The sequence below is a fragment of the Salvelinus namaycush genome, chromosome 20 (genome assembly GCF_016432855.1).
Source record: "Salvelinus namaycush isolate Seneca chromosome 20, SaNama_1.0, whole genome shotgun sequence".
NCBI classification, from domain to species: domain Eukaryota; kingdom Metazoa; phylum Chordata; class Actinopteri; order Salmoniformes; family Salmonidae; genus Salvelinus; species Salvelinus namaycush.
Window position 1 is genome coordinate 1,679,392 of NC_052326.1, and position 25,130 is coordinate 1,704,521.

The following is a 25,130-nucleotide window of genomic DNA, read 5'->3' on the forward strand; positions in this document are numbered from 1 at the left end:
AGAAGAGGATCTAACATGATCCTAGATCTCCAAGGGAGGAAGTCGTCATCAGCTCTCATAGCAGGCTGTTATGCGTTGTTACTAAGTGCTATTTTTGTTTCAGAGAAAAAAATGATATTCCATTAAAAATGAAAGCACCCTATTAAACAGCTTTCTATTATTCTTCAACAGAGAAAGTGAGCAACATATCCACAAGGAAAGCACTCAATAGAGCCAACAATTTTAATTACACGTGCTCGCTAATTATTTTACTGACGGTTATTCATTTAATGCTTTATCCGTGACTTTCTAAGACATTAAAAGAGAGCAGATTTCGGGACAGAGACAGATATTTGATGAGTAATGTATGAGTTATCTTGTTACAAATCAGAAAGACTGCAGAGTTTACTACCCTGCAGAAGAAGATCACTGTCTATCTATCAATGTGCTACACTGTCTCATTTTCACATGCGTTGGCAGGGAGAAGTCTTAATACGTAGCGTTAAATGTGTCTTTCAAAAAGGCCGGTTGACAGGAAAAAATATGCTAGCTTAGGATTGTCAACGTCTTTTTTGTAGCAAATAGGGTGTATTGGATGAGAGCTAAGACTGCTCCCGAGTGGCGCAGTGGTCTAACACACTGCATCTCAGTGCTAGAGGCGTCACTACAGACCTTGGTTTGATCCCGGTCTATATCACAACCGGCTGTGGGCGGTGCACAATTGTCCCAGTGTCGTCCGGGTTAGGGGAGGGTGTGGCTGGGGTAGGCCGTCATTGTAAATAAGAAGTTGTTCTTAATTGACTTGTCTAGTTAAATAAAGGTTAAATAAAAAATGTACAAATGTTAACCGCCATAGCTTTGACTGATATGGTAATCATGAGAAAACACAAAACTCCACTTTTCTTTAGGTCAACATCGGAGCATTACGCTCGACAAGGTATGTTCTGCACAAAGGAATAAGTAAGGGAGTTAGGTTAACACACTAAGATGAAATCTATGGTCTTGTCACTAGATGTTGTCCTGACAATGACCCTTGAATAGAATTTAACACCACAGCTATGATACATCGAGCAATACATCTAATCAAGTGCATGGACATGCCGCAGACAATCGAGTAATCTCATTGGCTATCAATCATTCTAGAGGGGGACACTGGTACAGCAGCTCCGTTTGTTAAGCACATGCTTAATGCGATCATGTCTCAACAGGATTTCCATACAGTGGCATGACACAATGCCACGTGGCTTACGAGTTTGTAGAATGTTACATCTTTTCCTTCAGCCTTCTGCATGTGGTACTTTTATTTCTGGGGGAAACAAAAATAGACCCAGAACCAGGGAACAATGCTTCTTCTTTCCGGAGTTAATATTCTCTTAGAAGCTTTATGTTTGTAGGGACAGACAGTTTTAAAGCGTCTCGGAGGATGAGCCAAATGTAATGCCCAACCTCTCTTACATCAGCCAGTCACAGCATACGATTCTGTGATGTGCAGTTAATGCACTTTGAAGATGATTTAGTCTACAGCCTGCGTAAAGGAAGACAGTTAGAAGGCATGCAGGCAGGCAGCCCATCCCAGCCCAGGCTCTGCGCTCTCTCTGACAGGACTGTACAGCGACCTTGACAGGAAACAGCTGATTAGGTCATCCTATAAACTGGCTCAATCCCAAGTATTAAACGTACCAATCCTTCTAAATCTCAACCCAGCAATTTCAGTGTGCAAACATGATTGATTTGAACCTTGTAGTTGCCAGCGATACAACTTACTAACCTTTCGATAGACTAATGAACCGTCCAGGAAAAGAAGAAGAGAGAGCGAAAGGGACGGTCTCTTTGAGCCTCTGCCTCAATTCGTTTGAACCAGATAATGTTCATAACCGGAGCCACACTGCTTTTCTCAAAATAGGAAAGATAATGTTCCATACTATTTCTTAAGTGGGATGAATGCTTTTACCGTTCATGTATGCGTGATCTCGATGAGCTAAAAAATATATATACAGTACCAGTCAAAAGTTTTAGAACACCTACTCATTCAAGGGTTTTTCTTTATTTGTACTATTTTCCACAATGTAGAATAATCGTAAAAATAAAGAAAAGCCCTGGAATGAGTAGGTGTGTCCAAACTTTTGACTCGTACTGTATATATATATATTATTATTTTTTACGATTTTGTGTCCAGCAGTCAGGGTGCTACATCAGAATGAAATAAAATTCATAAAATTATCGATCCACAAGAACAGAACAGAGGGAAATTATTGTGGTGGGAGACGTGCACTGTGTAATACATACTCACCGATAAAGTGGAGATGGGCTTCCCTGGGCCTCACAGCTGAACACCACCTCTCTGTTCTTCTCCTGGGAGTCCACAGGGAACACAATGCTGCCAGGCTGCTTGGTGAATACTGGGCTCTGCAGGACACTGCTCTCTATAGGGGACACACAGACAGGGGATAACACTCAGCTTACACTCAGGCTCAGACAACAAACCTGCTTGCGAAACAGACAATTAGTCAGAGGCAGCAAACAGGCCAGACCTGGTAAAACCATAAGGGGGGACGAACCACAAGCAGACAAAACATATCAATTAATTCTGTCTGTCACAGCACCGTCGCACAGACAAGAATTATCGGAAGTGAGACGTGTCTTCAAAAGCGATTGAGGCGGTAATAGGATAGCTCCAAATTTATACCAGTCGGGACACGTCTTAACTTGCATCCTTTTTTCCCAAAGTGCTATTGGAGTAGTTGTGTCTCTGCAGACGTTTAAGCAATTAGTTGTGCGGTTAGCGTTCCTCGGCTGTGGTTTTGTATTCTCTCAGTGAAATGACACACAGAACGGAAGTCTCCATTACTCCATGGGCAGCTGGGAATCCAATGGGCTATCTGTGCATGACTCAACAAAAGCCTTTAGTGTCAGTAAGCCATGGGATAAAGGACAAGTGACAGCCTTTGTAACCACCTTACCTTTGGCCTAGAATGTGATTAGATGTGATTCAAGGGTTATACAGTACATTACCTAGCCAATCTTCAGCCATTTCCATTGTACGCTGCAGTAGTAGCAGACTCATGCTCTAGCCAGATCCATCAAGATATGACTATGGACTGTCTGTCAGGTCATTTAAAAAAACAAAAAAACAACACAACCAAAGAGTGTATTTAACACCTGCCTGTGGCTATCCTGGCTAAAAGATATTCATGACTGGTTCCTGAAATGTGTATAACATCAAAGGTCAGTGTTCTTATTGGCTTGCAGCGGTGGTGCATATTGCCTCTACAATGGAGATCCAGGCCACTTATTTTGTCTCCGGAATAGAAAAGCTTTTTAGCAGCAGGATGTATCAATGCTACATTGTGCAGTAAATAACAAAGCCACTCAAAACATGACAATTTGCCTTATTCAATGCAATGTTTAAATAAACAATAAAAGCAAAAATACCTTACTGGGGGAATGATTTCCTGTGTTTGTGACCGTAGCTTAATGTCCTACCCTCACAAATTGCACAATTTCTATAATTACATGCCTTTGATGCCCTGTGAGCAGTCATTGAGACTTCATGCTAATTTGGGGAAAGATAAGCTCTGTTTTTCCCAGAACTTTGCAATGAAAATGAACACATCTGTTGTTTCTGTTTGGGATCTTCTCTAAGGTACCTCCCCTGAGGTAAAATGAAAAACAACAGAAAAACATGCTGGAGACGTCACGTGACTGATAAGCTAATGTGACAAAATGCATTTCAAAACAAAAACCCTAACTACGATACAGTACTCCCTGCAGACCTAAAATCTTTTCTTCCCGTTTTCAAACTAGGCCTGTTGGAAAAACAATTCGGGAGTGGCTCTAACATGCTTTAGCAAAAGAACGCATGTGTAAACATAATGAGTGAAGACAAATTACAGTATATTGCCGCAAGTCTAAACTCATATCACTTCTGCAACAGATGTGACAGTGTCCACTGATTATGACACGTTCTCATTCCCAATTTGGGATATTGTATTGCCAGTACGTGATACAGTTAAAGAAAGCAGCACATCCTCTTCACTCTCATTCTGGGCAGACATAATAATAGTGTACTGTACATCTTATTCTACAGTGAAAGTAGGTCACCATTAAAGCCTCATGGAACACATGCAGCTATCTTTACTGTACTCCCTACTGGCCTCACATACCGTACCCCAGACCCAAAAAATAAGAAAGATTATAGCTTTATAGCACGATTCATGCGCATAATATTTGGCAGAAGAAACTTGTCAGGTGAAAGCACCAGGGTATACTTCCGCTGAGAAGGAGCCCCAGCGCTCTGAATTCCAGTATGGCTCAAATTGGTGGCTGCATTCATAACTGTGACATTCACACACACTTCCCCCATTTCTCATGCAAAATTCAGGCTATGAGACAGAGATGGTGTTTTCATACCTTTCCATCAAATTTTCATGGGGTCATAATCAGGTTCCTCAATACACTGAGAGAGTTAGGATTGAAGTAATGCCCACATCCTTGCTAGATTTAACACAGAGATTACAAATGGAATAGATGATTGTTTAATGGAGAATACATTGGAAAGTGTACGATACAGAGACAGAGGCCATAAACCCTATTCCAAAAAGTTGACGTAAACAGATTTACATTTTGTGTCATTATTGTTGCCATCTATAATAAGACCAAGCCAATTGTATTCACTCACTGATTGTGGCATGACCTTTATGAGCTTGTCATGGACGCCAGATTTTATTCTCAGAATGTGTCTTTTTTTCATCTTGAGAGAAAATGACCAAACAAATGTGTTCCGGATTCAATGAATAATACGACTGAATTCAAAACATTGCACTGAAAAAAAATGAATGAAATAATCTAAGAAAGATATGTAATTGATATCTAGTGTCTCACATGAGATATCCTTTGAATTACTGTAGCCACAATGAGAAGAGAAACTGGACGTAGATTATTTATGACTGACTACTTGAAATGATCATTTTTGGTAAGATCTTTACATTTTTGCACCCAGTGAGAGCTGTTTAGTGAACTGAAAATGCTTTGTGAAGGGCGTGGCTGCTTCCAGACTGCTGTCTATTCTCACTCTGTAAATAAAGTATGAAAATGATGTGTTCACACTGTGTTTGTCTGTGTGTCTGTGTGTCTGTGTGTGTGTGTGTGTGTGTGTGTGTGTGTGTGTGTGTGTGTGTGTGTGTGTGTGTGTGTGTGTGTGTGTGTGTGTGTGTGTACGTGTGTGTACGTGTGTGTACGTGTGTGTAAGTGTGTGACTAGCACGTCAAGAGAACAGCACTCAGCTATTTCAGTTTATAGTCGCATAAACTGATGGATATTGCATATCGTTGAGTGGTAAACTATTGTATTTGTGCGAAGCAGGATGCAAATAAATTCATGACTAATTTCACAACCCTTCAACAGGTACAGTATGTGAAGACTGGCTGATTTTTTTCACAAGTGCGTAGGCCTATCTGGTATTTATTTAAAAGTTAATGGGTTTATATATCTAGTTGATGCGTGTATGTTTGTGTGTGTGCACCAGAATTCTTATTTTCCATTATACAAAGAATATAATTTCAGTAAAGGGTGTCTGTGATAGAGAATATAGAAAAAACGATATTGTTTGCTTGCCTCCACTGCATTGCACTTGAGCTGGTATAATTGGACTTGTTTTGTTTCCACTCAGACAGACAGCCTCATCAGAGTCCTTACTGGTTAGACTGAAGTCCCAAGTGATGTGACAGACTCGTGTGTTTATCTCAGGTCCACAATGCTACCTTCCCTGGATGGATGATGCAACAACAGCAGAGACTGGAGAATATATATATTAAACCATAAAGCTACTGTACAGGTTGGGGGGGGGGGGGGTAAAAACAGAACAGATTGTTCAACCAAACAGGCAATTGAATAGAGTTTCAAGCAGGTATTGACTATGTGCATTGCATTTCTGTTCTCATCAGTGAATATTTTGCAGTTGTACTCTACATGACTATAGGACATATTGATGAGGAAAGCACATAGACGAGGTGGTGGAGTTACTGCAACAGTGGATAAAAACGATTTAATACATTTTTTTTTTTTACCAAGACACCAACTGTATTATGTAAAGTTTCAGTGTGTGGTAGTACTGTATAGTTACTACATCACCAGTCTACTGTACACTTGCATTGGCTTACTATATTGGTCAACTTTGAATTGGCTTGCATCAGTCAAAGTTCCATGACAACCGATAGGCATTCAGGCAGGGGGAAAAAACGAACTACCATCCATGAGTCATGGTGACTTTCTCTTTACAAAGATGACCTCTTCTGTCACAGTCATTATGAGACTTAATAAATGTTGACATGATCTTAGTAGAGCACAGTTTAAATTAAACGTCACATCTTTAAAGTGATGATTAACAGGGAGAGCCAGAGCCGTTATTCTGGAACAGGTGCACACACCCTTTGGGAGACAGGAACTGTAAACCTACGCCATACAGCACATCCTGCCAGTGCCCCTGCCTCTGCCCCTGCCCCTGCCTCTGAGCTGTTCTGCCGGGAGCAGCACTGATCAATGCTCCCTCCCAGCCACTCAATTAGCATCACCGACTCATTAAAAATACTGGAGCCTGTCAGAAAAACAGAAGAAAAACACCATGGATCTGCAGTTTCACCTGCGCTGTTTTCTCTGGGTGTGAGATTGACAATTGCATTAATCATTCATTTTCGCCTAGGTTGTTTAATTGTACCAGCCTTTCAGAAAAACACCTTTGAAACTGTGAACCCACACACATGTGGTGAATCATTGTGGGGAGGAAATAAAGAGGGGCACGGGGCTAACCCGACTGATTTCCTAGATTGCATGAATAAAACATTTATTGATATACATATCAAAAGCAAGTGTTGACAAAACAAAACCAAAGTGGAGAAAGAAGGGAGCAAAGCAAAAAGGAGGAGAAGGAGAGCGAGGAGCTCCTGGCATCTGGTCTGAATCCCTAACATCACCAATTAGCAGGGGCTTGGCTGTGTGACCGTCTGGGGAGCGCCTCCTCCTTCATCCAACCACACAAAGAATAATTGCTTCTCCAGAGGAGGAGCAGGTGAGTGCACCTGGAGAGGCAGGCAGGCGGGCAGGCTCGGTGTTACTAAGACACCGTGTTAGATTTCATCGACAGGAGTTGAGCTCTCACTAATACTGTCATCAACGAGGTACCCTGGCTAATGAATCCTTTAATGGAGTAGAACCGTAGTCATGTTTGAGGAGGAACATTGATGAGTCAGTCAGCTTGGAAGGGCATATTACCTTTCCCTCTGTAAGGAGGAGGAAGTCTAGAAAACAGAAAAATAAGCTAATGTGTTTTTGTTAAATGTTTTGCTTTGTTCAGTATAGATCTTTTACAATATGAAAGGAGAGCTGCCTATATTCCCCCTGATATAGTATAGCATTACTGGTCAGGGATTGTCTCTAGTCCATCTCACATGCTAATCTAGTCCTAATAAACACATTGTAATGAAGCAGGCACAGCAGGGACAGCTGTGCTGGTTAGGAGGTCCATCCGGACTGAGATCCAGGGGCCATTGGCCACAAAGTCTACCCAAAAGCAGTGCCTCTCAGCTGGCCTGGCCTGGCCTGACACCAGGGGGTAGGTTGCTACAGAGGGGGTAGGACGCTCCACCCAGTGGAATGACAGAGGTCGATGTTAAGCCTTCCGTTGTCAAACTGCCTGGAGAGAATGCCTTTCCACTGGAACGTTAACATCCAACCAGACCATCTGACATGCATGGCAGTCCAGGCATAAGCACAACTAGCTACATCCTTCACGGGCAGTGGATAAGAGCAGAGAGAGGCACTGTATGAATATCACACTGGCTAAAACAAAATGACAGTACCAAGTCCACCGTTTAATTGAACAGCATCATATATATGTATATAAGCCATGCCATACACATCAGTCTGAGCCGTCACAGACGCTTCCATCACAGATGTAAAATGAACAAGGCAGATACAGTAGTAGACAATTGAAAACATAATGCATGTCATGTGCAAACAGCATTAGCAACCCAATGAATGTTTTTATTGAGCTGCAGATGGCATCATGCATATTTATGCAAACTCACTGAGCCCAGGTGATGGCTTTGACTTATCCTACATGTCTGTCTAACATTTAATCAATCAGAGATGCTCCTGAAAATGTAAATCCCAGGACCACACACCTTAGCAAACTCTATATGCTAAACAGAAAGACCAACCATACAATAACCAAAGACAACAGATATTATTCCACAGGACTAAATTACTCCCGTTTGTTTTTGAAAACTCAGTTTCCCCTAGATGTGCTTTTCCTGATCTAGAAAACCTTGGCCCAAAGAGCTGGATATTTAGTGCAGATTGTGTCCTCAAAGCTGTGCCTTGGGGTCAGTCTAATACAATGCAAATGACATTCACTGATTGCTTTCTCAGAGTTTATGACACCGAGGTTTATACAGAAATGGAAAGTTGAGCACAGTTTCAGGCTTTGTAGTCTACATACTTCAAGGGTGTAATATCTAGGGTTGCAAAGCTACCTGTAATTTATTAAAGTTACCGGAATCTTCTATGGTAACTTTGGCTATTTATACTTGAATATTTTTTTTTTTATGTATTCATATATAGCATATATTTTATGTGTGTGTCCATATTGTCCACAGTGGATAAACCATATGGTTTAAGAGAAAATAGCCTAATTAATGAAAAAAACATCTGATCAACAATGGCATATTTTCAATTATCTCTGCAACTCTTCAAACTATTTACTTTTTTCATAACTGCCACCAATTGACTGTCTCAGCCTCCAGTATTTATGCTGCAGTAGTTTATGTGTCGGGGGGCTAGGGTCAGTTTGTTATATCTGGAGTACTTCTCCTGTCTTATCCGGTGTCCTGTGTGAATTTAAGTATGCTCTCTCTAATTCTCTCTTTCTCTCTTTCTCTCTCTCGGAGGACCTAAGCCCTAGGATCATGCCTCAGGACTACCTGGCATGATGACTACTTGCTGTCCCCAGTCCACCTGGCCGTGCTGATGCTCCAGTTTCAACTGTTCTGCCTGAGGCTATGGAACCCGGACCTGTTCACCGGACGTGCTACCTGTCCCAGACCTGCTGTTTTCAACTCTCTAGAGACAGCAGGAGCGGTAGAGATACTCATAATGATCGGCTATGATAAGCCAACTGACATTTACTCCTGAGGTGGTGACTTGCTGCACCCTCGACAACTACTGTGATTATTATTATTTGACCATGCTGGTCATTTATGAACATTTGAACATCTTGGCCATGTTCTGTTATAATCTCCACCCGGCTGGCCACCCTTCATAGTCTGGTTCCTCTCTAGGTTTCTTCCTAGGTTTTGGCCTTTCTAGGGAGTTTTTCCTAGCCACCGTGCTTCTACACCTGCATTGCTTGCTGTTTGGGGTTTTAGGCTGGGTTTCTGTACAGCACTTTGAGATATCAGCTGATGTAAGAAGGGCTATATAAATACATTTGATTTGATTTGATTTGATAGTCAAATAAATAAAACTGTGTAAAGAAAATGATAAAGGATAGTTCATGCTGAAACCCTCATATGAAACAGCAATAGTATTCACTAAGTTGATGGTTTATATTTAGGAGAATGTTTTACAGCTTTATCATTCAAATGTACTTTTTTAAATCATCTTATTTAATTATTTCATACATTTTACATGTGATAAGGCCACACAGTGGGCCCGAGATAATTACAGACACCTGTGATAATCTGAAGGACCCAAAAGGGCCACTAGATGTTTTGTGATAAATTACATAAAATCCTTGAAAGTTATACAAATTCTGGTAGATTACTGGAACGTTTCCAGTAACATACCCTCCCTTTGGAACCCTAGTAATGCCATAACATAGGAATAACAACATAATAATTGTGATGATAGTGTAAAATAATTGCATAATATTGCATAAAAAGTATATTATGCCTATAATTGCTACCACAATGGTCCCCAAGCTTATGTGGATTAAGCTGTAAACACAACTGCAATCCCCTTTCTTTAATGACTGCTGTTCATTAATGTGTTTTCCATTTCTCCAACATGGAACTTCCCAATTCCACTGTGCAGGTAGAGCTACAACTACCTCCAGAACTTTTTTAATATACACCCATAGGCACTTGGTCCCAGGTGTTTCTGGAAGTACATCTTTTTTTTGACAATGCGAGTCAAGACATTCATTCAAAATAACTTCTGTTTTGTTTTTTTAGTTGAGAGAGAAATCTTTACATGTTCCAAGGCGGACTGAGGTACGACATTTTAGAAACCTCCCTATCCCTCCATGTACCACCTGCCATGCAATATTTAGGGATGCCTTTGACCGCCCAAGACCGTCTGGTGGCAATGCTGAAAAGCAATAGCTGTTTGAACCCCCCCTCCTCCCCAAACTAATCTGATGCCCAATAGCAGGTGACAGAAAAGAAATTGCAGAGTTTTTCTCAGCATGAAAAAAAGGCCCAGAAGGAGTCCAGCATAGAGGAGCATCTACTTTGTGAATTCTTCCAGTATCCATTCAACACAGATTCATATTCCAAGCCTCACATATTACAGCCACTCCCAGCCTATCACTCAGATAACACTCCTCCAAACTAGGGCTGGGGGGTTCAATATTAAAACGATCCGATATGTATTGCGATTCTCACGATTCTATGTATTGCGATTCGATGTTCCAAACATATTTCTCACCATACATCTGCTGCAGAGGGACCAGAAAGAACCATGAGAAAACATGTTTTCATCAGTCATGTAAACAAAACTGCTGAAAACAAATTGGCTCCCTGTTTTAATTGAAGATGGAGAACAAGCTATGAAGGAAAAATACTGGAGTTTTGGTGCAGGTACAGCCGACTAGTGCAAAAAATATTCCGATACTCTCCCAATTTTTTTTTACTATATACAGTTGAAGTCGGAAGTTTTCATACACCTTAGCCAAATACATTTAAACTCAGTTTTTCACAATTCCTGACATTTAATCCCAGTAAAAATTCCCTGTCTTAGGTCAGTTAGGATCACCACTTTATTTTAAGAATGTGAAATGTCAGAATAATAGTAGAGAGAATGATTTAGTTCAGCTTTTATTTCTTTCATCACATTCCCAGTGGGTCAGACGTTTACATACACTCAATTAGTATTTGGTAGCAAATAGCCTTTAAATTGTTTAACTTGGGTCAAACGTTTTGGGTAAGCCTTCCACAAGCTTCCCACAATTAGTTTGGTGAATTTTGGCCCAATCCTCCTGACAGAGCTGGTGTAACTGAGTCAGGTTTGTAGGCCTCCTTGCTCGCACACGCTGTTTCAGTTCTGCCCACACATTTTCTATGGGATTGAGGTCAGGGCTATGTGATGGCCACTCCAATACCTTGACTTTGTTGTCCTTAAGCCATTTTGCCACAACTGTGGAAGTGTGCTTGGGGTCATTGTCCATTTGGAAAATCCATTTGCGATCAAGCTTTAACTTCCTGACTGATGTCTTGAGAAGTTGCTTCAATATATCCATATAATTGTCCTGCCTCATGATGCCATCTATTTTGTGAAGTGCACCAGTCCCTCCTGCAGCAATGCACCCCCACTACATGATGCTGCCATCCCCAATGCTTCACGGTTGGGATGGTGTTCTTAGGCTTGCAAGCCTCCCACTTTTTCTTCCAAACATAACGATGGTCGTTATGGCCAAACAGTTCTATTTTTGTTTCATCAGACCAGAGGACATTTCTCCAAAAAGTACAATCTTTGTCCCCATGTGTGCTTGCAAACCGTAGTCTGGCTTTTTTTTATGGCGGTTTTGGAGCAGTGGCTTCTTACTTGGTGAGTGGCCTTTCAGGTTATGCTGATATAGGACTCGTTTTTACTGTGGATTTTGATAATTTTGTACCTGTTTTCTCCAGCATCTTCACAAGGTATTTTGCTGTTGTTCTGGGATTGATTTGCACTTTTCGCACCAAAGTATGTTCATCTCTAGGAGACAGAATGCGTCCCCTTCCTGAGCGGTATGACGGCTACGTGGTCCCGTGGTGTTTATACTTGCGTACTATTGTATATACAGATGAACGTAGTACCTTCAGGTGTTTGAAAATTGCTCCCAAGGATGAACCAGACTTGTGGAGGTCCACAATTTTTTTTTCATGAGCTGATTTCTTTTGATTTTCCCATGATGTCAAGCAAAGAGGCACTGAGTTTGAAGGTAGGCCTAGAAATACATCCACAGGTACACTTCCAGTTGACTCAAATGATGTCAATTAGCCTATCAGAAGCTTCTAAAGCCATGACATCGTTTTCTGGAATTTTCCAAGCTGTTTAAAGGCATAGTCAACTTAATGTATGTAAACTTCTGACCCACTGGAATTGTGATACAGTGAATGATAAGTGAAATAATCCATCTGTAAACAATTGTTGGAAACATTACTTGTGTCATGCACAAAGTAGATGCACAAAGTAGTCCTGACTGTACCGGCGTTCCTCCTCCTCTTCATCCGAAGAGGAGGAGCAGGGATTAAACCAAAATGCAGCGTCTTGATATGACATGATTTATTTAAGTAAAGACGAAAACACGAACTTCACTTGAAACTAAACAAAACAACAAACGGAGTAGACGAACCTGAACATAAGAACTTACATAACACGAAGAACTCACAAACAGGAAAATGACTACACAAAACGACGAACGAACGAACGAACGAACGAAACAGTCCCGTATGGTGCAAACAAACACAGACACAGGAGACAACCACCCAATGTGAAAACACCTACCTTAATATGACTCTCAATCAGAGGAAATGAAAACCACCTGCCTCTAATTGAGAGCCATATCAGGTCACCCTAAACAAACATAGAAACACATAACATAGACTACCCACCCAAACTCACGCCCTGACCGTCAAACACATACAAAATAACAGAAAACCGGTCAGGAACGTGACACTGACCGAATTGCCAAAACTATAGTTTGTTAACAATACATTTGTGGAGGGGTTGAAAAACGAGTTTTAATGACTCCAACCTAAGTGTATGTAAACTTCCGACTTCAACTGTATATATTGTCAAAAATAATATCCCGATATGTAACAGTATAATTTTTCCCCCATCATTACTCCAGGCCAGCTGAATCAAGTGTCTTCTAGCAGCTGCTGGACTCTTGGGCTTCTGCATAGGTGTTCATTTAGAGATCCTGTACTCTCTTCCTCCTCCTCCTCCTTTCTCCTCCGTGGAGACAATGCAAGACACGTGATCCAGATACACTGGTGGAACAATTGGAGCAGATACACGAGCTATACAAAAACTTCAGAGGGAATGCATTTCTCCATGCTCTGGGAGCCAGAGTGGATGTCTAGGCGAGCCTCTTCGTAGAAAGGCAATGTAAAAAGACTTCATAAATGGGTTCAAGGTCAAGGAATTGAGAAAATCTGCCCATATCTTTCATGCTTCAGCTGAGCTATTAGAAAGAATGGTTCTCTCCTGCGCTGGAGTAGTTCAGTGGGACAGGGGAGTATTCATCTCCCGTAGATAGGGCACAGATATGACATGCATTTACAGACAGAATCCCTTTCAGACAAAAAAGTGAACACATTTGAAAATCATTGCATTTGAAAACAAATTCCCCATAATTAGAGCCTCTCAGATGACAATGTCTTATTATTCTGAAATCAGTTTATCACCATTATCAGTGGAATGAAGAAAAATGTTCAAATTACTAAGTTTGATGTAACATTGACTTGAGAAGACATGAATAGGATATGGATCAAATTGGATACCTGGTATAGGCAGGCAGCAGCCCTGTACTGAACGTAGCTACCACAATGCCTAGTCGGAGATGAATAGAATAAGTATTTAGGAGAGCACTGCTACAAACGGCATCAGAAAATGCCAGGAGCCAAGCCATTGTCACACTCTGACGATCAACAGCCAGAGATGTTAGAACAAAACCAGTGAAACAGCAAGCTATCACTCATCATAGTGCTGAGGTGACAAACGATTTCCATGTGTTTCCATGAGTGACAGCGATTTCCATGTTACCAATGTGATGTATTTGCATGGTCCATGGATATTCATATTGGCCTACTTTGATCCATCCAGTGGTCCTTCCATCTCGAGCATAGCCCTTCTCGCCTGCTTGTGGTGTAACTACAAACTACACCTTACAGCGCTGTCCCTTTAAGAACTCAACCAATCCCTCCCAGTGTGAGAGCAGAGCACTGCCGATCACCACACCACACTGAAGCCAGTTTCAGGGCCGGTTGAGAAAGGCATCCCACCTCAAACTACTTTCAGCTCTAATAGACATAAGAATTGTTTTCTCGTCCTCTGTCTTTAGAGAGATCAATGGGATCAATAGAATAATAATGCTGCAACATGCTTTTAACTAGTCGCTCGTTGTGAAGCGCAATGCTTTTTACTTTGAGATTATACGACAGCTTTCAGCTGCTAGGGAAAAAAACTATAGTTAGTTTCATGAGATTCTGACTAATATGCAAGGCGCTAAGTGTTAATTACTTTAACTAGGTGTTCAGTTGCCTGTAGACACATTGCAGACAATGCAATTTTGATAAAATAGACTGATCTGTGATAGTTCTGTTGGCACTAATATCACTCCATATAAAGTTATTCTGTAAACATTTTGGAAATAAATGTGAATTGCTTTTGATATATAGGTGATTGTGACATACAGTACCAGTCAACAGTTTGGACACACCTTTACTTTATTTTGACCATTTTTTACATTGTAGAATAATAGTGAAGACATCAAAACTATGAAATTACACATATGGAGTCATGTAGTAACCAAAAAAGTGTTCAACAAATCAAAATATATTTTATATGAGATTCTTCAAAGTAGCCACCCTTTGCATTGATGACAGCTTTGTACACTCTTGGCATTCTCTCAACCAGCTTCATGAGGTAGTCACCTTGAATGCACTTCAGTTAACAGTTGTGCCTTGTTAAAAGTGAATAATGCGTTTGAGCCAATCAGTTGTGCTGTGACAAGGTAGGGGTGGTATACAGAAGATAGCCTTATTTGGTAAAAGACCAAGTCCATATTATGGCAAGAACAGCTGAAATAAGCAAAGAGAAACGAAAGTCCATCATTACTTTAAGACATGAAGGTCAGTCAATGCGGAACATTTCACTATGCACTATGATGAAACTTGCTCTCATGAGGACTGCCACATGAAAGGAAGATCCAGAGTTTCCTCTGCTGCAGAGGATAAGTTCATTAGAGTTACCAGCCTCAGAAATTGCAGCCCAAATAAATGCTTCACAGAGTTCAAGTAACAGACACATCTCAACATCAACTGTTCAGAGGAAACTGCGTGAATCAGGTCTTCATGGTAAAATTGCTGCAAAGAAACCACTACTAAAGGGCACAAATAATAAGAAGAGACTTGCTTGGGCCAAGAAACATGAGCAATGGACATTAGACCGGTGGAAATCTGTTCTTTGGTCTGATGAGTCAAATTTTAGATTTTTGGTTCTAGCCGCTGTCTTTGTGAGACACAAAGTAGGTGAACGGATTATCTCCACATGTGTGGTTCCCACCGTGAAGCATGGAGGAGGAGGTGTGATGGTGTGCTGGTGCTTTGCTGGTGACACTGTCATTGATTTATTTAGAATTCAAGGCACACTTAACCAGCATGGCTACTACAGCATTCTGCCATCCAATCTGGTTTGCGCTTAGTGGGACTATCATCTGTTTTTCAACAGGATAATGACCCAACACACCTCCAACCTGTGTAAGGGTTATTTAACCAAGAAGGAGAGTGATGGAGTTCTGCATCAGATGACAGCCTCCACAATCACCCGAGCTCAACCCAATTGAGATGGTTTGGGATGAGTTAGACCACAGAGTGAAGGAAAAGCAGCCAACAAGTGCTCAGCATACATGGGAAAGTATTCCAGGTGAAGCTGGTTGAGAGAATTCCAAGAGTGTGCAAAGCTGTCATCAAGGCAAAGGGTGGCTACTTTGAAGAATCTCATATAAAATATATTTTGATTTGTTGAACACTTTTTTGGTTACTACATGATTCCATATGTGTTATTTCATAGTTTTGATGTCTTCACTATTATTCTACAATGTATACAATAGTAAAAATAAAGAAAAACCCTTGAATGAGTAGGTGTGTCCAAACTTTTGACTGGTACTGTATAATCAATTAAGATTTCTATTAGCGATATATATTGAGAACAATTTCCGTGCAATGTAGAGTGATAAGGGCTATGAAGTGCCTGCTGTGTGGGCCTTAATGCAAGGGGAAGATAAAGGCAGTAACATTACACCATTATGCCCACCCTAAGAAACCGTGTATATTCATAAAAGTGTACAACGTTGGATAAGGAGAGCAAACAGAGCAAGCTATTTATGGCTATATTAGCATACTTATTCACAACAGCAGCAGTAGGTCGGTGACACAGTACTCTTACATGAACATGAAATGAAACAGAGGACAAAAATTGTTTTATGAAAATTGGCTTTGTCTACATGCCACCTACTGGGTTTGCTTTACCAGCCTTGAATAACTTGGCCATCAACTGACTGCTGTGGAATCCTGCTGTTTCATTTTTCGCCTGAAAACATTGAGTATTACCCATGAAAGAAAAATGTGTTGAAATCGATCAATACTACAAGATGATACAAAACCTGCATTGTAAAGTGACTTTGTAAAATCATATTCATGTGTTTGCAGTATGCTATGGCTTGTATTGGACATTTCCTGTGGAGGTTTAGATATAACACATATTGTACTCTGCATGGCCTCTCCTGAAACACATTTGTCCTACGCTGCTGTACAGTAGAATACAGTAAACGGCAGGATGTACAGAACAGCTGGTGTGAAAACTGACTTTCCTCTTTGTCCTTCTATTTCATGTCTATGGATCTCTCATGTTCTGTCCTTCAAGATCTTAAAAATAACTCAGCCCTATTGAAATCCCAGAGAAAAGGTGAACTGAAGAGGAATCCTTGAAGGATGTCATACAACCTTGATTCATTAACATGCCTTTTAGGATGCTCACATATATTTTAGTGGCTTCTTTAGACAGACTGTATATCTACAGGCACAGCTCAGAAAGCATAAGAGAGAAAGCAAAGCTGATGAGACATCCTCATTCGGAGAAGTGCTCTAGAACGTAAAGACATCCTGAAAGTACATTCACTGTTTTGTTCCATGTTCTTTTCTGCGTTCTAACAACAGGTGGACTTTCACAGAGACAGAACAACTACAGTAATGTCTCTGGAGCTGTGAAGGTCATCTCACGAAGAAAACGATGCAAAACGATTCACCATTTAGCCATAGAGAACTCCTTTGTGTGCACAATGTCTCTTTCATGTCCTTTTTCACTTACACAGCAATGTAGCCTCTATAAAGACATTTGAGCCCACATGGAGCAAGACACTTTTATTCTCCACGAGCACAGCAAGCAGCTTAGGCGTGGAAATCAAATGGTTCTGGGACAGGCGGCAAAACGTTAAGCCATCAGGGCCGAGTTCATACTGTAAGTACCATTAGTGCTGCTTAGCATAACTGTGCTAATATGCTAATAACATTTTATATAATAAAATGTATGTAGCTTAAGTAAAGGCTAAATTAAGTAAAGGCATGGGCCGTCATCATGGTGGAGTAAGCAGGAATAAAAGGCAGGGTATCAGGATTCTGAGCGTGTCCTGGGGAAGAGTGTGGCGCTGCGCTGGGGTAATCAGATGCTAACAGTGAGGGTGAGAGTGACGCGCAGGCAGCACAGTGCAGGCAGGGGAAACAGGAGGCAGCCCTGTTGAGGCACACTAGCAGAACAAAGGAACACGCCTAGCAGGGGACAGAGATCATTACGGCCCCCTCAACACATTCGGTACAGTCTGACTGTGAATCCTTGCCTTTTCAGGGGTAACCTTCCCTTTCACTGGCGTTCGCCAGGTTGCTTGACCTTTTCGGTCAGTTTCACAAGCTGCATTCAGACAGCTAGTGCACGTCATGAAAGACGAGTGTCTTACAGTACATGGCAAACTGGGATCACACCTTTCAAAGATAATAAATAACTAGCACCTGCTCCCAGATGTAACATGGATAAAAGGTTGTGTGTATCACTGAAGACATAATGATACTTATTAGCCTACATTTTTATTATTTGCCCACATCTGTCTTGTAATTTTCAACAACAGGTAAATGACTGTTTTTGTTGGCATACTTAGGATAGTTTATGTATTGGTCCTTAAAGAGAAACAGATCAAGTGCAAAATCATTTTTGGCCATAGAGGCTCTTCTAGCTCTACTATATGAGTACCGTGGCAACAAACTGTGCTTATCAGATAATGGTCAATCAGCCAGTGCCAACTGCATGCTGAGTGAATGCCAAAGTCTGATTTGAATGACACATAAGAACAAAAAACAAGTATGAAGTCTACAGACTCCTTTACAATCAAATTCCAAATCCCAATCATGAGAATAAGAGAGGCGTGCAGCCTCAAAACGGTCTAGTGTTAGATTGGGAGGGTGAACTAGAGCCAGAGTCTAGTGCTTCATCAGTAGAGCCTTTTTAAAATCTTGACTAGGATAATGCCTCTTGATTAAAGACTGAGAAATTCAAATGATGTTCTCCGTTGACCCCCACCAATTTGTAAGCAAGAGAAATTAAAAACCTCCATCAAAATGGGATCAATGCAGGAGAGCCCTGTGGGGGACAACTGACACCCATTGTATAATGAAGCTATAATTCAGCTTTACTGTACTTGAATGACGTATACTCCAAAACATACAATAAGGATTTCTGTGTGATTCATATCCCCCTGTTCCCCTGCTATACTGTATAGAAATAAGAGCGTATGCCTTACTGTTTCTTTCACTGCCGGCACTAAAGGCAGAGAAGGAGAACAGGAGCGCTCTCCATGAGTCTCTATTTCCCCCTGAAAGATTTTCAATGGCACTGTGGACATTGATGACTGGGTTCAAGGGGGATATTATAATACCTCTTCTGATTACTGTATTAGGTTTGATGTAGGGATTAACTAAATTACCAAAAACACACTTCCATTACGGATCAGCATGGATGAAAGCAGGGGTTCTTTCACGTTCATCGTATCTGTAATCTTCACAAGAACAAACATTTACTAACCAATGTCTTTCACACAGAGTGTGCTATAACCGCAAGGGCATATTCTACACACTACTTCACTTAGGTCAGTAGTAGAGATGTAGATTCGCATCGGGTCCCGATTCAAATGTTTAAGATACAAGTGCATAAGGTCCGTGGCCTGCAAACTGATCCAAATGCTCATATTCAATTCTTTCTACTTTACAGAAATATGAAATACCTCTCACAACTGATGTGTCCACTCCTTCAGCATTGAACTGCATGTAACTGTGTTGACAGTCATTGACCTACAAGTCGTTTTGCATGCAGAACAACCCCAGGCAATATCAGAAGCCTAGTCAAACCGCGCATTGGGCCCAGCTTCATGCACTGACCAACGCGAGGTAAGTGGCCTGTTCCTGATCTTGCACATCTGCGCAGCACCTTAAGCATTTAAATGCTAAAATGTCTTGTGTGCTAAAATTATAAGAGCAGCAATAAAATAACAATAACGAGGCTATATACAGGGAGTACCGGTACCGAGTCAATTTGCGGGGGTCAAGGTTAGTCGAGGTAATTGAGGTAATATGTACAGTATCAGTCAAAAGTTTGGACACACCTACTCATATTTCTTTTTTTCTTTTTTACTATTTTCTACATTGTAGAATAATAGTGAAGACATCAACATTATGAAATAACACATATGGAATCGTGTAGTAACCAAAAAAAGTGTTAAACAAATCCAAATCTGTGTTTTATATTTGAGATTCTTCAAATAGCCACCCATTGCCTTGATGACAGCTTTGCACACTCTTGGAATTCTCTCAACCAGCTTCATGAGATAGTCATCTGGAATGCATTTCAATTAACATGTGTGTCTTTGTTAAAACTTAATTTGTGGAATTTCTTTCCTTCTTAATGCGTTTGAGCCAATCAGTTGTGTTGTGAGAAGGTAGGGTTGGTACAGTGCCTTGGCGTTTTTCCAATTTTGTTGCATTACAACCTGTAATTTAAATAGATTTTTTATTTGGATTTCATGTAATGGACATACACAAAATGGTCCAAATTGGTGAAGTGAAATGAAAAAAAAAAATGTTTTCTTTTTTTTTTTTTACGGAAAAGTGGTGCGTGCATATCTATTCACCCCGTTTGCTATGAAGCCCCTAAATAAGATCTGGTGCAACCGCAATTCAATTCAGAAGTCACATAATTAGTGAAATAAAGTCCACCTGTGTGTCACATGATCTCAGTATATATACACCTGTTCTGAAAGGCCCCAGAGTCTGCAACAATACTAAGCAAGGGGCACCACCAAGCAAGCGACACCATGCAGACCAAGGACCTCTCCAAACAGGTCGGGGAAAAGTTGTGGAGAAGTACAGATCAGGGTTGGGTTATAAAAAAATATAAACGAACATCCCACGCAGCACCATTAAAACCAAAAAATGGAAAGAATATGGCACCACAACAAACCTGCCAAGAGAGGGCCGCCCACCAAAACTCATGGACCAGGCAAGGAGGGCATTAATCAGAGAGGCAACAAAGAGACCAAAGATAACCCTGAAGGACCTGCAAAGCTCCACAGCGGAGATTGGGATATCTGTCAATAGGACCACTTTAAGCCGTACACTCCACAGAGCTGGGCTTTACGGAAGAGTGGCCAGAAAAAAGCCATTTCTTAAAGAAAAATAAATTTGCAAACACATTTGGTGTTTGCCAAAAGGCATGTGGGAGACTCTCCAAACATATGGAAGAAGGTACTCTAGTCAGATGAGACTAAAATTTTGCTTTTTGTCTATCAAGGAAAACTCTATATCTGGAGTTTTCCTTGATGGACCTCTCATCAGCCCGAGAATACCATACCGTTCCTTCAATTCTGACCAGTTTCCCAGTCCCTGCCAATGAAAAACATCCCCACAGCATGATGCTGCCACCACCTTGCTTCACTGTGGGGATGTTTTTCAATGGCTGGGACTGGGAAACTGGTCAGAATTGAAGGAATGATGGATGGCGCTAAATACAGGGAAATTCTTGAGGGAAACCTGTTTCAGTCTTCCAGAGATTTGAGACTGGGACGGAGGTTCACCTTACAGCAGGACAATGACCCTAAGCATACTGCTAAACCAACACTCGAGTGGTTTAAGGCAAAACTGCTCTAGCTCCTTCAAGTTGGATGGGTTCCACTGGTGTACAGCAATCTTTAAGTCATACCACAGATTCTCAATTGGATTGAGGTCTGGGCTTTGACCAGGCCATTCCAAGACATTTAAATGTTTCCCCTTAAATAATGGGCAAAAATCCCAGAGGCTAGATGTGCCAAGCTTATAGAGACACACCCCAAGAGACTTGCAGCTGCAATTGCTGCAAAAAGTGGCTCTACAAAGTATTGATTTTGGAGGGTTGAATAGTTATGCACGCTCAAGTTGTCTTATTTCTTTATCTTATTTCTTGTTTGTTTCACAATAAAATAATTATAATATTTTGCATCTTCAAAGTGGTACGCATGTTGTGAAAATCAAATGATTACAAACCCCCCAAAAATTCCAGGGTGTAAGTCAACAAAATAGAAAAAATGCCAAGGGGGGTGAATACTTTCGCAAGCCACTGTATACAGAAGATAGCCCTTTTTGGTAAAAGACAAGAATTATGGCAAAAACAGCTCAAATAAACAAAGAGAAACGACAGTTCACCATTACTTTAAAACATGAAGGTCAGTCAATGCGGAACATTTCAAGAACTTTGTGCAGTTGCAAAAACCATCAAGCGCTATTTTGAAACTGGCTCTCATGAGGACCGCCACAGGAAAGGAAGACCCAGACTTACCTCTGCTGCAGAGGATACGTTTATTAGAGTTAACTGCACCTCAGATTGCAGCCCAAATAAATGCTTCACAGAGTTCAAGTAACAGACACATCTCAACATCAACTGTTCAGAGGAGACTGCGTGAATCAGGCCTTCATGGAATTGCTGCAAAGAAACCACTAGTAAAGGACACCAATAATAAGAAGAGACTTGCTTGGGCCAAGAAACACGACCAATGGACATTAGACCGGTGGAAATCTGTCCTTTGGTCTGATGAGTCCAAATTTGAGATTTTTGGTTCCAACTGCCGTGTCTTTATGAGACGCGGAGTAGGTGAACGGATGATCTCCGCATGTGTGGTTCCCACCATGAAGCATTGAGGTGTGATGGTGTGGGGGTGCTTTGCTGGTGACACTGTCTGTGATTTGTTTAGAATTCAAGGCACACTTAACCAGCATGGCTACCACAGCATTCTGCAGCGATATGCCATCCCATCTGGTTTGCGCTTAATGGGATTATCATTTGTTTTTCAACAGAACAATGACCCAACACACCTCCAGGCTGTGTAAGGGCTATTTGACCAAGAAGGAGAGTGATGGAGTGCTGCATCAGATTACCTGGCCTCCACAATCACTCGACCTCAACCCAATTGAGATGGTTTGGGATGAGTTGGACCGCAGAGTGAAGGAAAAGCAGCCAACAAGTGCTCAGTATATGTGGGAACTCCTTCAAGACTTTTGGAAAAGCATTCCAGGTGAAGCTGGTTGAGAGAATGCCAAGAGTGTGAAAAGCTGTCATCAAGGGGGAATGTTAGCTACTTTGAAGAATCTCAAATATAAAATACACTCTTTTGGTTACTACATGATTCAATATGTGTTATTTAAAAGTTTTGATGTCATCACTATTATTCTTCAATGTAGAAGATCATGTATTTTTTAAGCATACAATATAGTTCAGTATTTGAATGATGTATTTTAGACAGTCATTATTGCTCATCTTCATGAAGAGTGTTAATAATTTCGGACCCCACTGTACACAATAGACAATCATTTACACACACACACACACACACACACACACACACACACACACACACACACACACACACACACACACACACACACACACACACACACACACACACACACACACACAAGTCAGGTCAGACTAATTCAGCTCATGAGCTCTCCATCAGCAGCAGATTTTGATTTAGAATGATAAATTCATGTGTTTATGCAACATGTTAGTGCATCGAATTGTATCACAGAGGAAGAAATCGCATCGATTCTTTCTCTAATCACAATGAATCACACTGAATCGTTTCAAACTAAAACGTACCGTTCCTGTATCGTATCGGAGACCATGAACCTAGATACGTATCGACACGTCTTGAAGGGAAATATGCCATCCATCATCCACCATCCACAATGCAGACGTCATCAGCAACCTTTGACCTTTGTTCCTTTCCCATCCCCCTTAGCCCCCAAATGTTTCTGTAACCTTAAGAACTATCATCTGACATCCAAACAGATAGTGACAGGAGTTATATGAAACAATGAAGCTTTGATATCAATCTTAATGTTATCAATGATCCTTTATATGTATTTTACCTAATTATGTATATTTTACGAAAATTAGAGGAGAGCTTCTCTGTTCACCAAACCAAATAACGCCAAATCGAGTTACTGCAAGCGGCAACCATTCGATTGTGACAGTAGAAGTCCAAAGCTTCTATTTTCACCTGTCATTGTCTAATATTTCACATTTTTGGCCTTGACTCTGCAGTACATTCTACTGTATGAACATGATGCAGTCTTAGTTTACCCCAGAACAAAGGTCATTGCCATTTTTTCCTCTGCTGATTAAATCTCACACTCTTTTGCAATCAATGCATTACATTTAATATTTCTGTCTTTAATTTCATATCCGCAACCCAATCTCCTTGTTTATATTCATAACGATTACGCTAACTGCAGTCAACCTTTACTGACTGCCTACCATACAATTACAATTATTTCCGTTAACAACCTCCTTTATTATTAAATACATTTTACAACCTCATTATTTGTATGTTAATGTTTCCCCGTGTCATGTGTTACTTGAGCTAGCTTCATTCTAAACTATGGCTTTCACACTGCAACCTGCCCAAAATGCATATGAATGAGACACAAAACTTCACAAAGATAGCTCTTGCTTGCATCAAAAGTTATTTACCTGCTAGGCACCCCATGAGTGACTGCAGCAACAGCAGTTTCCATAGCAACGTCATCTTCAGTTTTGTGGGGTCAAAGTAGACTCACATCCAATCACAAATGTATGGAGAAATCCTCTCGGTACCTTTCTGGGTCTTCACTCTATACAAAAAGAAACAGTTGTAATGAATACCATGATAAGACAGAAAGACAGCCTTTTATCAGCACTTGAGAAAAGTGCTGATAAAGGACTCTAAAGAACTCTAACATTTAACTAGGCAAGTCAGTTAAGAACAAATTCTTATTATTTAAAAAAAAAAAAAAAAAAAAAAAAAAAAAAAGTATGAATGTATGTACTTGTAAGTCGCTCTGGATAAGAGCGTCTGCTAAATGACTTAAATGTAAATGTAAATGTAATTATCAATGACGGCCTAGGAACAGTGGGTTAACTGCCTCGTTCAGGGGCATTGATTGAACATTAAGAGAATTGAAGGAATATGATGGCATTTCTCACTTCTGATAACATGTCAAGGACTAGGGAAATGCTTTTCAAAATGTTGCCCTTTACAGCAGCATGTAGCCTACTGTACACATTCAGTCATGTGCAGCGCTTTCATACCCCTTGACCTACTCCACATTTTCGGGGGTTATAGCCTGAATTCAAAATGGATTAAATATATGTTTTTCTCACCCATCTACACACAAAACAACATAATGACAAAGTGAAAACATGCTTTAAGTAATGTTTGCAAATTCATTGATAATGAAATACAGAAATATCTCATTTACGTAAGTATTCGCACCCCTGAGTCAATACTTTGTAGAAGCACCTTTGACAGTGATAACAGCTGTGAGTCTTTCTAGGTAAGTCTCTAAGAGCTTTCCACACCTGGATTGTGCAACATTTACTCATTATTCTTTTCAAAATTCTTCAAGCTCTGTCAAATTGGTTTTTGATCATTGCTAGACAACCATTTTCAAGTATTGACATAGATGTTCAAGTAGATTTAAGTCAAAACTGTAACTCGTTCACTCGGGAACATTCACTGTCTTCTTGGTAAGCTACTCCAATGTACTAGATTTGGCCTT

At 40.7% G+C, this 25,130-nt stretch overlaps 1 protein-coding gene across 3 annotated transcripts in view; it reads right to left on the bottom strand.

Annotated features, from left to right (window-relative positions):
* LOC120064958 (contactin-4-like) overlaps positions 1 to 25,130 on the bottom strand; it is a 185,370-nt gene that overhangs the window by 136,222 nt on the left and 24,018 nt on the right. For all 3 annotated transcript variants that reach the window (XM_039015568.1, XM_039015566.1, XM_039015567.1), the window contains exons 2-3: positions 24,064 to 24,203; positions 2,270 to 2,402 (exon numbers count right to left, since the gene is read on the bottom strand). In XM_039015568.1, coding sequence (XP_038871496.1) covers positions 2,270 to 2,402; positions 24,064 to 24,118 — 188 coding nt within the window. In that variant the 5' untranslated portion in view covers positions 24,119 to 24,203. The remainder of the gene's footprint in view (positions 1 to 2,269; positions 2,403 to 24,063; positions 24,204 to 25,130) is intronic.